The 17147-nt window shown below is 36.6% G+C and overlaps 1 protein-coding gene across 10 annotated transcripts in view; it reads left to right on the top strand.

Annotated features, from left to right (window-relative positions):
• The window catches only part of LOC121321831 (zinc finger MIZ domain-containing protein 1-like), a 140860-nt gene that overhangs the window by 111908 nt on the left and 11805 nt on the right, over positions 1–17147 (top strand). For 6 of the 10 annotated variants that reach the window (XM_041261075.1, XM_041261077.1, XM_041261082.1 and 3 more), the window contains 6 exons: positions 3314–3349; positions 13990–14161; positions 14959–15073; positions 15409–15626; positions 15902–16100; positions 16762–17052. In XM_041261075.1, coding sequence (XP_041117009.1) covers positions 3314–3349; positions 13990–14161; positions 14959–15073; positions 15409–15626; positions 15902–16100; positions 16762–17052 — 1031 coding nt within the window. The remainder of the gene's footprint in view (positions 1–3313; positions 3350–13989; positions 14162–14958; positions 15074–15408; positions 15627–15901; positions 16101–16761; positions 17053–17147) is intronic. The other 4 variants (XM_041261078.1, XM_041261080.1, XM_041261083.1 and 1 more) reach the window with 1 other exon arrangement.

Here is a 17147-nt window from a genome sequence, read left to right as displayed (position 1 = left end):
GGGGGGGGGGGGGTTTTTTTTTTTTGGTTGTCCAGACTAACAGTAAACTTACCAGAAACGTGTGACACTAAATAACTGTTTATCAAGTGAAGTGAAGGGAAAGAGGAACAGAGAATTAAAAAAAAAAAAAAAAAAAACACCAAGTAACTCAGCAAGTTAATAACAGTTTATACTGGGCAAGTTTCCTCTTTTGTTTAGGAAGAACATGTTTAGGTTTAAATTACTTGCTGAATTTAAAGCAATTTTTAAAGCGTTTGTTTTGAAGTAGTCCTGCATATATTTATAGTGCCAGAATTAACCCTACATGGATGTGCTAATGGACCACTTTTCTAAGATACAGTTGAATACCGGGATACACAATATATTACATATATTTATTATATTATAAGATTGTTATTAAAATTCTCTTTATAACTCGTTGATCTCTGTTGTGCCCTGCAAAAAACATGTCTGCCTATTATTTTGCAGTCTAAACTGCCAAATTTGAAATTAGTTTTGAATCTCTGCTGTTGAGCCAGTTTTTAGACAATGAATGGGATGTTCTTCAATAAGTATTTGACATTTTATTGTAAATTTAAATTAGGGTTACCATACTATAAGTAAGCAGGCAATATATATTATAAAACATTTTGTATTAATTGTAACATTTGACATAGAAAGTGTGGTTTGAATGAAGAGATAGGTTGTTGAAAAAACTTGAAAAAAAATCAGAAACACAAGTCTAAAAATGTTATATAAGATTCAGAGCAACAAGGCAATGTGTTAACTATGTTGCAAATCAGATGTTACATAAATAAAATTAAATGGCATACTAAACACATAACCTGTGCCATAGATGTCTTTTTAAAATAGTAAAATACAAATAAAATACATTCTGTAATAAAAAATCACGAATTTCAAATACAGTACTAGTAAGAACCCACTACTGGAAATTACCGTGTGGCACTTGTCTGGGCTGTTGCAGTAACAGTTACAAAACGGCATAGTGAATAAAAAATAAATAAAAAGATCGTGACAGAGAAGACAGCAGCACTAAAAATACAAAGTTCGATTTCTTTGTTTTAATTAGATTAAAGTAAGTGGCATATGGAACATGGATTGATCCTTGCTACTATAAAGAAATGCAGGAAGGTTATGGTTTGTTTAATTGAGAAATATATTGACATGTTAACAGTTAAAGATCTGTTTTAAATGTGGTCCTAGATTTATTTTTTTAAATGTTTTGCCATCCGACATTGTTAAGCACAGTTATCATAGTGAAACCAGCTGCTAGGTCAGGACACATTTGTAAAGGAAACACTGTCTCTCGCATGACAGTGCTTGGGGCTGATACTGTCACTGATAGGTTGAAACAATGAACACCTGCCCTCACATAGCAGTGCGTTTTACTAATTGGTTGAAACACTAAATGCCAGCACCCACACGGCAGTTGAAACAGTTGCTTCATGACTTTCTTGCAGGCAGTGCAAATGCTCATTCATAAACTAAAGTCAACAAGAAGAATTGCCAGTGCGGCAACACAGCCACCGCACTCCTCCCTCGGCATGTGTGGGTGCAGCCGTACCCCAGCACCCCACTTCCTGCTTCCCTGGGTGCATCCATGATTCACAAATTGTTTACCGCATGTTTTGTTTGTTCAGTAGCAGTTAAAGATTATTTGTGTGTTCTTGTCTCCTCAGAAGTTGAAAATGAGATCTAGTAGGCAGTTCACCAAGCTCAACATGCCTTCTAAAGCCTTTTATGTCAATATGTTATTAGTGCAAACAGTGGTAGTGGTAAAGTTTTCCAATCAAAAGTGTTTGTTTGAAGTTTATCAACCTAAGTTAGCATACTGTGACTTCGTGTACATATTTTGACTTGTGAGAATCAAATAAATTCTACTCTTTAGTTAGCAGAGATTTCCATATCCTATTTCTTATCAGCAATTTACAATAATTTGCTTTTTGTTTTAACACTTGATCATGCATTTCGTTTGGAGCTCCCAGGCTCATAAAGTGCTTGAGGTAAATAAATAAATAAATAAATAAATAAATAATGTGATCTTGAGCTCCCGGTATTTAAAAGGTTTCATTCCTGTTGATAATTGTCTAATTTCAGCACTGGGACCTATTTGCAGGACCAGAGATCACAGTCACCAGAAGACTACATTAGTAATCTGGCAAATTCAGGCAGCTTTAAAAATAGGAACTGTAGTGGTGTAGAATAGACAAACAGCTTATTTTCCCAACCCTAGTAATTAGAATTACCAGGACATTTTTGCAGACATGCCTGGACATGTAAACGTATATAACCAGAACAGCCTGCAAGTAAGAAATGATGAATAAGAAAAAAACACAAAAAAACATCTTCATCTAATTTGCATAACTTACACAACTGTGAAACCCTGCCAAGTCATGTCACCAAACATTTTTCTGTTCAAAATAAATCATACTTAATTATATATGGTAAACAAGCACGGTTGGAAATGGAAAAGGCAGTTGGTTGATAACATCTTCTGTTGTTTCTTAATACCTGCGGCTCTAACAGTTCTGGTAAACAAAAATTGTGCAGGAGATAAGGCTTTTTAAATTTTTTTTTTTTAAAGCGGAAGTGGGGGGGGGGGGGGGGGTGTGTATTTGACAGCTCTTTTTCAGGAGTTCATTGAAAAGTGTACTGTCCATACATGACAAACTTATATAAAGTAACACTATAGAGTAATGCCACATATATACTAACTATACAGTACTATAGACAGTATGTAGTCTAGCATATTTAAACTGTGGAAATAATTGTAAATTAAAATGTCCTAGAAATTGGAAGTATTGATGATGGCTGTGTCAAAGTGTATACTCTCAGGTTAGTTACATGGTTTAGGTCAGGGGTTCCTATATAAGTTTGGAAAGCCCAGGTTTGGATGATGAAACACTGAAAAACAGTCTGCAGTGCATCGATCAAGCTTACCCTGAAAACCAGAAACAACTGGACTATATTTCATTTCTATGACCTTTGAGTCTGACAAATGTGCAAGTAAACTGGAGCATTTCAGAATTCAGAATGTGAGAGTTTTAAACAATAATGTGCTTAGGTTTCCTAAATGTTCCAAAGATTGCTGAAGATGTAGGCCTATAACATCCATGCATTTCTGTGGAGTGTTAATGCTGTATTTGGATTTTGCCTGTTTTTTTTTTGTTTTTTTTTGTTTTTTTAATGACTAATTTTCTCCAAACCGGTCTTGGTCGTAAGTAGCTCAGTTGTAAGAATACTGGATTTCAATATAATATATTCTACCAGTTGCATTATGCGCCCAATAAAATGTTTAATTTGAACCCAACAGAGACCAACACCTGCAGGAGATGTCAGAGTGATACAGGTACTCTTACATGTTATGGCATTGTAATAGTTGTGGAGTACATCAGTAAAATACTATTACCATCATCGCTTTAATCTACCATTCTTCAAAATGCAAGACAAATCATTGGCAGAAATGCCCGCCCCCCCAAAAAAGCTGATCACCATTAATTAAAATTATATATATATATATATGTGTGTGTGTGTGTGTGTGTGTGTGTGTGTATATATATATATATATATATATATATATATATATATATATATATATATATATATATATAATTTTTATAATTTATTTATATGCGGTCAAATATGAGAAGGTATTTCTTAAAACACCAGTTGTGTGGATGTGAGTAATTCTATGCAAACAAATTTAATGTTTTTTCTTTAGTACTTTTTTATCCCTAAAGGCGATTATATATCTCACCCTATTAATATATTTTGCATTTCCATCTTTACCCTGATGCATTTCAGTTATCATAAGTGTACTTGGCTCAAATTTATCCAAGTCTGAAAGTAGTATTTCTCTGATGTTTGTTGTACTGTTTGTACCTATTTGTTAATGCATTTGTTTTGGTTATGTGAGAAAACTGCTGCAATGTGATTTTGTTTTTGTATTCAAATAATTCTTGCTGCTTTGATGTGATGTACAGTAAGGTATTTAGTTTCAGCAGCAGAAAGCATCCTCTGCACAAGAAAGGAATCTGAAAAACGCAGCTTGTTTGTCAAAACTGACAACTGTGGGTCTTAACTTTTAATAGTATGACTGAGCTTAATGTAAACAGTGATTTAAAAAATATACTTGGTGTGCTGGTCTATACCATTTAATCAGTTAACATTTTATGTTTTACATTGTTTATTTTAATTGGACAAGAAAATGGGATGAATGGATATAACAATCTGCACTCACAGGACAGAAAGGTCACTTGCATGTATTTGCATATGACATTCAGCTACAATGATTTGCCTTTTGTTTGGTATAGCTCATTATGTCGGAGCCAGCTAATCTTTTTTTTTTAGAGCTGATACTGAGATGATGCGATTTATTCTTTTAAAAAGGATTTGCTAACAACCCTGCTAAAAATTGCTTTAGTACTTCTACAGTATACCATCGTACTACTACAATATACTATACTACTACTGCTAGGATTATTACCAATTGATTGTTTAATAAATAAATACATTTCCTAAATGCTCTTCTTACACCACAGTCCTTTAGACAACAAACCAGGCTTGAAAACAAACCTTTAGGTTTTTAAATTGGTTTATCACAAGATTTATACAGATGGTAACTTCCACTACTATTATAAATGAATTGTATTTGATGGAAAAAGACAAATACACAATTATAAACAACACCCCTTTTGAAATCAATACAATTACCTCATTGAGTCTAGTTGAGACAGATATCTGTGGCAGGGTGTTTCTGACTTTTTCTGTCTGAGCCAACCAGTTAGGTGAGGTTTATTGTAGTAGTCTATGGGGCCATATGCTATTATAGTTACATAAATAGGGTTATAAAACAAATATGTGAAAAGCAATATATAAACATACACCTACATTTACAAAGCAACCAAATCAGCATTTCAGAATTTCCTAAGAGCAGGATGTTTAATGACATGCTAAAATGAGCTGTTGTGTTTTGTTTATATTGCTTTTACATTTTCAACGGGAAGGTTATGGGTCCTTTTTTTTTATGTATTTGTGTTACTGTTGTAAGATGCAAACATTTCCAGAAGTTTATGTGAAGAGCCATGATTTGTCTTTAGTTTGAAATTCATTGCTTTAAAAATAAATGAGGCTGATTTTGGCATTGTATCACTTTTTTCAAGCTAACATTTACCTACAGTTCAAAAAAGGGGAACTGGGATGGTTAAGTGGTTCATGTCTTACATAGATTATAACAACAAAGAGGAACATAATGCTGCAATGCCTATCATGGTACTTCCAGATCCCTCAGTATAAAGATATACTAATAGATTTGTAACCAAAAGGAAAAATAATAATACAAATGACTTCTCATCCAAAATCAAGAAAGAATATCTTTATGATATTACCCAGCTAAGGAGCCTTTTGACTACAGCCTCCCATGTCATTTGGTTGATCCCTATTTTCACTATTTAAAGTTTCACAGTTTGTTTGCTTATTACCGGCCCCGCAACCTTAGTTCATAGACAAAGACAACACAGTTTTACTAGTACCCTTTGTTAATTAAACGTTAATATGCCTGTTAACTATAGGAAACTACAACAGTATTGTATGTTATTTTAATATACAGTATGGTACAGTTGCCAAGAAGCCACAGGCTTAGCCACAGGCCTAACCTTTTCTTATTTAGAAACTGCAGAAATCCATAAAAAGCGCCCTGTGTTGCCTGTCCGGTAGAGCCTCTAGAAATGTATATTCAGACTTTTACCGTAGCTGAGCCACATCCGAGCAATGTTGATAGGCGTACATAGACATAGTTGGAAGGAAGGGAAAGTTGACAGTATCATTAAAACGTTACAGTAAGTTTTAAATTTGAAGTGATTATTTAAGAATTTTGGGCAGTTTACAAAACTTGTAAATACTTTTGTAAATGATAGTGTTGTTAATATGTGTCGTACGTGAAGGTATTTTTTTTTTATCCTGTATCTTCCTTTGACTGTTTTTAATGAATGTTACATGAACAGCAACTTGCAGCCACTTGCCTGAAGACCTTGCTGACAACAAGGCATTGTTGGCTCAGTGAGTAATGCATTATATTACCACATGTAATAAATGGACAAACAATTTTTTTATTTTTGTTTTGGCCAAGGCTAAATGTCTTGGCATTCATCTACTATAATGCTCAATAGTCCAGAGGAATATATACAAAAGTATCCCACTACTCAATTGTTATGAGCAATGATCCTAGGTTTCCGCCAAAAATTTAAAAATAAATAAAGATTCTCTGATAAAAATGTGCGTTATTTCAAAATTGAGCGTCCCCGTCCCTGTCCCCATCCATCCGTCCACCCATCACATTATAAGTTACAAAAACAGTACTATTGAATAAAAGTTAACACAGGAAGTATTTATTGGTACACTTCTAAATTCTAAGGAAGTTACAAAGCTCACCAGTGCCACCAATCAAAAATATAAACATTTTACTTTAAACATTACAGTTGTTTCTGTGTAGTAATAATAAAAAACAAAAAGTAGTATTCATATTAGTGTATCTCCGAGTCTTGTTGCAAAAACCACACTGTAGGGAGACATAATAATTTTTTAATAATTTTAAAACTTTGTTTTGTAATGTTTTTTGCCAGTTATAAGCTGTTTACTTGCTTACAGTAGTCTACATTGAAATGAAAACATTTGTATGTGAAAGGTTGTAGATTTTAATTTGTATAGTATTTATATAGGGAATTGCACAGGATTACATTTTGGGATGGGGGCAGTCATTAAAAACAACAGCTTTTGGTATTTTGTATTAAGAGAGTGTAATGTATTTCCTGTAAGTAGCTGTTTGGAAAACATGATTATTTGAAGGCTTATAATTATTGTCAATGACTGAATGATCGCTGAAGGTTGCTGTGGTCACTGAAAGGGTGATAAGTAGTCAAAACACAGATTTAGCTGATTAGCATGGATGCACTGCTACTCTTTGACACAAATAACCTTTAAATATATTGTTAGCTGACAAGTTCAGTTAGTCATGTAAGTGCTATTAATGTACTTTTTCTTACCCTTTTCCCATTCTATACATGACATAAATACTGATTGGGGCTGGGGTAAAGTTATTTAGAATATCCGTAAGTGTCCCACAACCACTACTTCTGTCTTAAAGCCCTAAACCAATAATGCATATTTCCCTTCAGCTGCAAACGCACAAATACTTATTTTGCTGTAATCCATCATTCTCCTTGCATAACCGCAGTGGCCATGTGTCCAGCAGGAGCCTCTTTTTAAGCTGTTTGAGCTCTGAAATGGCTCATATAATATAGTCAGTCAGTCTAGCTCTTTCTTGCAAAAAGGAGTACTCATTGACACAGTGCCAGTGTGGCCTCAGCTGCCCAGGGAAAGAGTGTGTGATCTGCGAATTGGGCGGGAACTGCTTATGCTTCTTCACAGATTCTTCACAGTGTGGACAGGAAGGGACAAACGTACTGTACAGTGTGTACGCTTTTCCAGCTTTCACCAGTTTCGTAATGTTGAATCCGTAAAATGCTGTCAGTCTTTGCCATAAAGGAGTACATCATCCCTTTATCACAATTGTTAGAGCTATGTCATCTGGATTATAACATTAAAAATAAAACCCAAAACAATTCCAATGATTTGTTGTAATGGAAATAAAATTAATACTTTGTATGCTTATTCTGTTCTTTTTAACTAAAGCTGGCATTCACTGATCTTTCAAAAGTGTAGGTCTGGATTGCTTTATGGTACATTTATACAAGGTTTAAGTTAGACAAGATTGGCAGAAAACTCGATCTGGCTCCTGCTGTTCCCAGGAAGACAAGATTTGAAGACTGTTTGCCAAATAGTTAAGGTAGTGCCTTTACTACAGCTGCAGCTCTATTCTAGATCGCTCTTTTGAAAATGGGTATTTCATTTTGTTCTTTTTCAAAGTGATAGGGGTGAAGAAGAAACATTGTGTACGTATGTCACTTTTTAATTTTTTTCATCTGCTGTCAGTAGATCCAGGTTCATGGTTTCACATAGGTTTTTCATAATGGTAGGAATGAGAGTTCTCACTGCAGCGCATCACACATTTCTGTCTTTCTGTATTGTATACTAGACCTTTGTTCACCTCCAAGTGTATAACTGCCATTTTTAAAAACACTAGCGTTTCAACAACTGATATAGTCACTGGCAGTGTTCTACTGTTCCTAGGTTACATCTCCCCCCCTGTGGCTGCTGACGCTATCAAACTAAAATATAGACGTAACCATGTAACTTGGCACATCCCTGGTATAATCATAACTTTTTTACTCTTGAGAAGGGTTTAACCTGGCAGCTCTTTATGAGCATCCTGAACCAGTGCACATGTTCCCTGAAACAGACCAGGAAAGCCTGAGAGTAATTTGAACTGTAACTTTGTGGAAAGGCTGCCTGAGCCCAGATGTTATTGTGGCTGAAATGAGTTCAGCACTTGCATCATATTCCAGGGACTGAATGAATGCACCTCATCTTTATTTTTTAGTTGTGACTGCTTGAATCTTGAACAGAATCTTTGCTGTACCATTTTCATTGCATTTTTAACATATTTAAGAGCATTTCTATAACTTTCTTTAGTACTGCATCTATCAATCAACTGTAACGTAAATGTCTTGAAATGATTCGTTTATGGTTGATATACATTTTGTAGCAATTTGTAGCCAGTTGATTTTTTAGGGGTTTTAACTATAATAAAGGTTCATTGAAGTAAGTAGGATTTTAAGTTGCTGAGGTACTCTTTTCGCAAATGCTTGGGTGTGTTTGGTAAGTAAGGCTGAATTTAGATACAGGCAGAAATACTTTGCATGGTATTTAAGGTGATTTAAGTAACCAGGGAAGCATGGCTTCCATTCCGTCTTTCATTTCTAATGTACTTTTAGCAGTGGGAGGGCAACAGATTCATGGCTTTACAAAAAGACGCTGTTCAGGGCTTCAGTTGGCAGGGGTGTTCTAAGGTTCCCTTAGAAACGACAGAAGCCATGTTGGCAAGAGCCCACAAAGGTTTCTAACTACCAGCAGCTGTGGATTGTATTTCTGACATTCTTGTTTTGGACATGGTGCTACCATTTTGGCAATCACAGGCTACTGCAACACACAACGTTAAGCAATTGGCCATCACACAACCTTTTTGAGTTGCTGAGGTTTAAGTATGAAACACTGCTCTTCAAAGACCAAGTGCTGTATTTTTTTGTGCATTCTAAATCCGTAATTTATGACATCCAGCGCTCTGGGGTAATTGTGTTAGCCTAGTATCACCAATAAGGAACGCATTTTGTTCAGTTGCACCCTGGATTGTTTTTATTGTTTTAACTGTAATTGAGCTGTCAGACACAGTTGAATTTAGGAGTTCTAAAGCTCTATAGTCCTGTCACTTCTTTTCCCAGAATGCTTGCTTTTTTGGTAGTATGCCACTCTGGCTTTTACAAGTCTTGCTCCTGCCAGGCGAGAGACTGGTATCTGTGGTTCATGGGAGAGCAGGTGCTTCTTAGAGAAGAGAGAAAAGCAAACCCGAGCCTTGGGTGTTTGCCATACCTGCTGGATTACAGCTAGCTTGGCCAGGATTGAGAGACATTAGATAAGTGTATGACTGCAGCTGTGCCAGGCCTTTCTTCCAGTGGGAATCCTCTCTAAATGGGATTAGGAGTTTAAAGAGTGCAATTAAAATAATTTGATAATATGTTGCACCTTTCTCCTTTATTTAAAATGGTGTAAGACATCACTTCAGAGCTGAACAAATATTTTTTAGTATATTCTTTTTGTAATTAATCAATGAAAATCAATTATTATCATGGGAATGCTCTAACTAAAGAATACTGGCAAAAGGATGGACCACATACAGTAATGTGCATGACACTACTGGAAAAATTAAACTTGTCCTGGTTGGCCTAAGGTAAACCAAAGTCATATTTGGAGAGTGATGGAGTGGAAATGCAACAAAGAGATGAAACAGAGTATGAAATATTCTATTTAAAGACACAGGCCATTGTATGATGTCGTTGGGGTGTTTGGCGACTTTGAAAATGACCAAATGGATAATGTCTAGCTTTTGAAAAGTGCTATGTGACTTGGGAATAAGACTGGATGAATGAAGGTGTTGTAAAGCTTTGATGGAATTCCCCTCCACAGTTTTAGAAAAAAAGTCCCAGGGTCTATTATTGCCCAGTTTAATAGCATTAAAGAATGCATTGAGAATAAACATTTACTGCATGAACCACTGTAAAGTTGTTGATGCAGTGTAAGAAGTATGCCTAGCTGTCTATTGAATTAGCTCCTGCAGCAGAAGAAAAACAGTCCTCCTATTGTGGTCCTCCAGCAGCCTCTGGGGGGTTCAGAGATGGAGAAATTGCTAGGCCTGTTTGTCCTCCCACTTTGTAACCTGTTATATGAGAAGTAAATTTAGACTCTCTCAGTAAATAACAGTTGCCAGCCCCTTTAAGCATGTTTTCTAACAAGAAGTGGTGATTTAGTGAGGTGATAAGCTGTTACTAATGGTAGGGTATAATAATTCCCATTTAAGTAGTTTGGTGATCCTGTCCTCCCTCTTTAGACCTTATCTGCTGCTGTTGGCACACTGCGAGTTCAGCTGCTAGGTTGGCAACGTTTTATTTAGCAATTTGGGTGATTTGGAAATGTCTTGATTACTGAAGTGATGTGTGTTTTACAAGAGTGGATATAGAGTTTTTTTTATACCCTTTAAGTGGAATTGTATTTACTCATTCTTAGTGTTTTGTAATGAGGGGGTAACTCCGTTCTTAAAGACTGTAGGTGAATATTACAGAATGGAACTGGTTTCCGTGCAGTTCATTCGGTGGGAAGATGGTGTTTTTTCGTTTTTTTTTTTTTCCTATTTAGAGCTTTCTACACACATATTAATTCACACAGATATGCATTCAGGGTATACCATTTATTTTTCTAAAAGGCCGAATGTATGATGTGATGTAGAAGAATCTGTTTTACTAATTCAGACGCTACTTTTTAGGGCTGCAACAAAGTGTATATTTTGACCTTCGAGGGTTCGAACCTTTGATGGTACTAATTTACATAATTTATGGTGACATCACCATAGCTACTTGTTAATATTTGATTGAAAATCCTATTAAATTTACAGGTAATCCATATAAATGGAATAAAACATTCACATGCAATGTGGATCTGGAGCGGGGAGGGGCGGATGGTGCTCAGTTTCCGAAATAAAAATTATTATTGTTAGTATATATTTAGTTTCAAACATATTCTACCACAGCACTTACACTGCCTTGTACACTAGGTATTCAGTACATATTTTACTGAAGCAATATTGCCTCTATAGGCACCCCCTCTATTGATTTGTCAGATACCCTGCTCCATACACAGGAGCAGTGCCATATGGAGTTGCTACCTATAACGATTTGGTAGTGGATTTTAATGCAACAGCTTTTGTTTAAGTAATATGCATTATACAAATCAAAAGATCAAATTTTGAATGTTAGTGACATTTAATGTGAGATTTAAAGTATTTACACATTGCCAGACAGTTTCTGATAGCAGAGAAACATACAGTGCGTGCATACCGCCTGACGAACTAACTTTGAATTCCAGGCTAGTGAACGAATCTTCGAACCCTTCAGCACAGCCCTACTACTTTTGCTTTTAAACAGCAGTAATAGAACACAAAAGATCTCAAGATTAAGTCCCTTTGTATGTATTGCAATATTTAAAAACATATGTTAATTATTAAAGACAATTGGAGGGCAAGATAATTACTAATTTATCCAAAATATAATAACAATTAAATACATTAAAGAAAATTAAGCCCTGACCTGTTGTTCTTCAATAAAATAATGAATTAATAAATGCTGCAGCTTCCACATATAAAATTAAAGTCATTATCTCGACACATGTGTTTTTTAGTATCGGGAAAGGAATCATGAGCCCACACTGAGTAGTCATTCTCAGCATCCCACTGACATTCATTCAAAGGGCCCACTCTTGTAGTTAAGATATTACACTGCATTAAGGTCAAATAGGTGGACTGATCGGTCATGAATTATACACAGGTTATTACTGTCTGATCAATAAACTAGAGTAAAAAAAAGACAGGCATAGGCTGTCTGCAGCTTCTGGACACCTGCCTTACCAGCAAGCAAAGCAGCTGCCTACTGTAGCTCTGCTTTGCTTTATTAAAACAGGAGAGGGAGAAAGACTGCTGGCACCATCTGTAACTGTCTTGTGTATTTTCCTCTTCATCTTTACACATAGCCTGAACTTCACGTGCTCTGTGTTTAAATGAGTAGAGCTGCTCTCAATACTGTGTGCAGAGTGTATAGCTAAGTACAGTACAGATGGATTGTTTTGTGTCGTGTGCAATTCTTAACATATTCTATAATCTTCCCCGCATCCACCCCTCTCTGCATATGGCTATGTTTTAGGTTTAAATAAACTGTTTTAAAAGCTGTTTTTCTAAAAGCCAGGTTAGATAGGGAGCTTCTTAAATATGAGCAGTGTAATGTATTTTTAGTGTATGTCAGTTTTTTGTGCATACCTTCTTGAGATAGCACAACATCAATTTAGTAACACTGACATAGAACACAAACCTTTTTCCTGGCTTTGATTTTGAGCTGTAATGTATGAATTGGCATCTGATCCAAAGTCACTGAATGTTTTAGTATGTGTTCATGTTCAGCGTCCTCTTGTACGCTGAAATTGTATACAGCCTGAAGAAAATACATTAGACTTAATGATTATGGACTTGGAGTACTGGAAAAACACAACATCATGGTCATTCTGCCAGTTTGCGTTCATTTCATCTTATGCTGTATACATGTCTGCTTTGGCTGCTGTTTTTAGGCAGACAGCCTCTTTTGTGAGCTCATTCGGCACATCTGCTCCATCAGCCCGCTGGTTTTTATCTTCATTTGTCAAGTGTTTTTTTTTTTTTTTTTTTTTAAATGTGCTTTTGCATGTATGCACACAGTGGAACCTAGCGTCCAAGACTAGAACAACACTTAGGATGACCGCTTCCATTTCACAGTGCTGTAATTACTCTGGGCCAGGGAAAGCTTGAGCAGCCGCAGTTATTTTGTCATGGCTGAGTCTGAGCTGCTGCTGCCGCTTCTAGTTGGCAGAACACTTTGTTTCTCCCTCTTAGAACTCAAGTGCAGGTCTGTTCATCACAACAAAGAGTTTCTGCCCTTAGTGGTGATGATATCTACACAGGCTTTTTTTCTTTTTTTCTAAATAAAAAGGGAAGAGTGATCTTTTGTAGCTGGCACATTACAAGGTTCTGTAGATGAAAAGCATATGATTTGATCAAACGGTGTTGACAGGTTGGTTACCTAACGGAGAAGCAGAATTTATGGTGCTTGCAGGGAGGTGGGATTTCAGTGTTGCAGTGAACCCTTGTGGTGGATAAGAGAAGTGACAGCTGTGTGATCTTACTCCTGTATTCTGTGAAATAATAAAAAATACTACTTTTGTTATATCTCGTTTTTAAATTTAAATGCAACTGTTTCAGATAAAGACTGCAATGTTGTGGTGTTTTCATTTGTACTTGAAGTAGGGATGTTTGTTCTTATCATAAAGTATATCTAATATATTTAAAATTAAAGATATAAACTATTACTTGACACAGACACTGTCAAATGTTCATGATACTGAAATAATGTAGACTAGGCTGAACTACATACAGAAGTTTTTTTTGCCACACCTATATCTCTCTTATGGAACTGGGAAAAGTAATAACTAGACGGTTTATTTGAAGAATATAATTCTTGGAGAAAAACTCTTCAAAACATCTGCGATGAATTGATTTTGATTCCCCATTTTTGCCAAGAGAAAAAGTGCTTGCATTCCTGAAGACATTAAAAAGAGCAGTAATGGAAAGTATTATGTGCCATATTCAGTGTTTTTTAAATAAATTTGGCTAAGCTGTTTTAGACATTTTTGCCTTCCATAATTTGCTACTAAGTGCTGATGAGTATTTTGTTTGGCCCTTCACAGCCCTCCTGTCATCGTGGTGCGAGGAATTGGGGCGGCTATTGCTTCTCCGTCACCAGAAGAACCGCCAGAGCGAACCTCCAGGGAAAATACCCATGCAGCCGCCCATGAACTCCATGAACTCCATGAACTCCATGAGCTCCATGAGCTCCATGAAGCCCACACTCTCGCACGGGTCAGTGCCAAAGTAACTCCTCTTTTAACTACTTTATGTTAAGATGCGCTGTGTCATTTGTTTTATGTAGTCAATGAACACTTCCTTCTCAATGGTACAATATTTTAAGTGTATACATTCTCAGCGCTAAATAGTTCTAGGTAATATATTTAATCTCCATTTTGGCTTTGCATAGTTAGTGCACCATTGACACAGGTTTATGGTCATCATCCGCTGTGCTTCCAAATGTTTGTTTATTTATATTTTTTTCCCCTGTCTGAATATTATGTTCAAAGATACATATACTCGCTTGGTTGAATGTTGTGTTTTTCATGTCTAATAATGCAGTGTATGTATTATATAAGAATTATTAGTATCTGTGTTACTCAATAAATAAATAATTACAATAAATAAATAAATAAATAAATGCCTTAGCTGTGGCTATTAAACATTGTATTCATTGTGCTGAATCTCATTTTTTTTTAAAGATTTGCCTGTGACATATTTAATAGAGTGGTTTATTTTGACAGTGGGATATACAAGAAATTAGACACAGTGCTGTATTTATATTGATTATATTCTATTAAAATTGCTTTACTAACCCGTGTATTTTAGAACTGTCTTAAAATTGATGTTGTTTAGAATGTATATTTCAACAGTATTGCCAAACAAGCAGCTGCCAAAGAACCCTGTCAGATAAATTTAGAGATGTGTATGCATACTGTATTATTAATTTGATGTCCATAAGGGAGCTCAGTGTTCAGAAGACAATGCTTGTTTTTTTATGTACTTTTTTCTACTTTTTCTGGTTTCTGCAGTGATGGGTCCTTTCCCTATGATTCAGTTCCCTGGCAACAAAATACTAATCAACCCCCAGGTTCATTGTCTGTGGTTACAACAGTTTGGGGTGTAACCAACACTTCCCAAAGCCAGGTGAGTGTTTTCAAATATAAAATGGAAACTGTTAAGAACCATGTTAAGTACACTTGCAGGTCCAGTAGGATCTGTTAAATGTAGTATAACATTTAATAAAATATATTAACAGTTTAACTGTCAATATTCACAATATAAAGTTATGTCATTAGCTTAATAATGATTAAGAGTATTTTACATGTTTTGCCACCACTTCAATATTTAAGTAATAGTAAGAAGAATGGCTTTAATGTTTTTTAAATATTCATATTCCTCTTCCCAACGTATTCGGTTTCTGCTTTGTTCTTGTATTGTTTTTTCTTGGCTAACAGTTTACTCTTTTGGCTTCCAAACAGGTGCTGGGAAATCCAATGGCAAATGCTAACAACCCCATGAACCCTGGTGGTAATCCCTTGGGGTCTGGGATATCCGCCAACAATCCTGGCATGAACTCACCTCAGTTCCCTGGTCAGCAGCAACAGTTCTCAGCCAAGACTGGCTCCAATCAACAATACATGCAGCAGGGCATGTATGGACGGCCTAGTTACCCAGGAGGGGGAGGCTTTGGAGGGAGGTAAGATATCTGAACTGTAGTAAAGTGCAACAGAGGATGATTGTATGTGTTGGAGAGGAACTTTAACTGGAACATAAGCTTCATAGACAAGAAACCCCATCTTAAAATGCAGTATGTAGTATTCCCAGTGAAATTGGGTTTAACCATTACAGTTAGCATGAAAGACCATACAGGTTAGGACCCAGTGGAAGCAATACAATGGCTAATGTATGTTGAGCTGTTGAACCCAACTGTTGGTGCCTGTTGTAATGAGTTGTTTCCCTGATATTTTTCAGTTATCCAGGTGGTCCCAATACTCCAGGCGGTATGGGTATTCCCCAACACACGCGGCCTTCTAATGATTTCACCCAGCCTGCTGCTGCCGCTGCCGCCGCTGCAGTTGCTGCTGCTGCTGCCACGGCAACTGCCACCGCCACTGCCACTGTGGCAGCACTCCAGGAAACACAGAACAAGGACATGAACCAGTATGGATCGGTAAGAAAGGCTCTAGAGACACCCAGAAAACATTAGGGTTTTGATTGTGGGTTTTAATAGCTTGTGTGTATTGTATTCCACTTGTATTAATAGTTTAGAAAAGTCACAATAAAAAGAGAAGTCAATATTTAGTATAGCATGATCTGGCTGAGACTGTGGTTGGAGCGCTGGTCAGTTTCCTCACACTTAGTGTCTTTTTCTGCCTGCTCCTGGGTCACAACTGTGAGCTCATTTAACAGTGTGGAGCGGCTGGCTCCAGATGTTCTTTCTGCCTTGAAGGCAACTGCTCTCCTCCTTGTGAGTGGGCCTCTGCCACATGCACTCCATACAGTCACTGCAGCTCCAACACTACTTTAGAGTTTTGCGACATTAAGCCAGCCATTTTACAAAGTGTGGGTTGTTTTTCCATCATACGATTTTAGAAACTGCATCATCAGAGGACTTGCTTACAAATGGAACAGATCAGACTTGCTACGTGACTGCAGTTATAACATTATGCAAAATAGTAGTGGCTTAATATAATTTCCCATAATGTAAAAAATAATAATTGCACCTGACCCACATATGTGCTAAATGTGTACATTATTCTTAGGCAATTCCCTATTGAGACAGGTGTAATATTCTCGTCCTATGGAATTGAGACAATCTATTCTTTCTTTAGGTGTGTTCTTCTTTCCAGATGGGACCTACCCAGACCTATAACAACCAGTATATGAACCAGCCTGGTCCTCGTGGGCCACCTTCCATGCCAGGCCAAATGAACCCTGGTAGTATGGGTGCGGGCATGACTGCTTCCAACATGAGCGGCCCACCCATGGGCATGAACCAGCCAAGGCCTCCGGGAATGAACCCCTTCGGAAACCACAGCCAGAGAATGCCTCAGCAGGCCTATCCAGGTCCGAGACCCCAGTCAATGCCTATGCCAGGGATGAAGAGGCCTTACCCAGGAGAGGTGAAAACTAAATGGTTATCATTGAAATGTAATTTATTGACAAGTTGAGCTTTATTTGTCCTGGAATTTCGCAATTATTAAAACCACAAATGTAT

This window comes from Polyodon spathula, chromosome 10 (genome assembly GCF_017654505.1).
Source record: "Polyodon spathula isolate WHYD16114869_AA chromosome 10, ASM1765450v1, whole genome shotgun sequence".
NCBI classification, from domain to species: domain Eukaryota; kingdom Metazoa; phylum Chordata; class Actinopteri; order Acipenseriformes; family Polyodontidae; genus Polyodon; species Polyodon spathula.
Note: the sequence above shows the minus strand (reverse complement) of the source record. Positions and strands in the feature narration are given on the sequence as shown.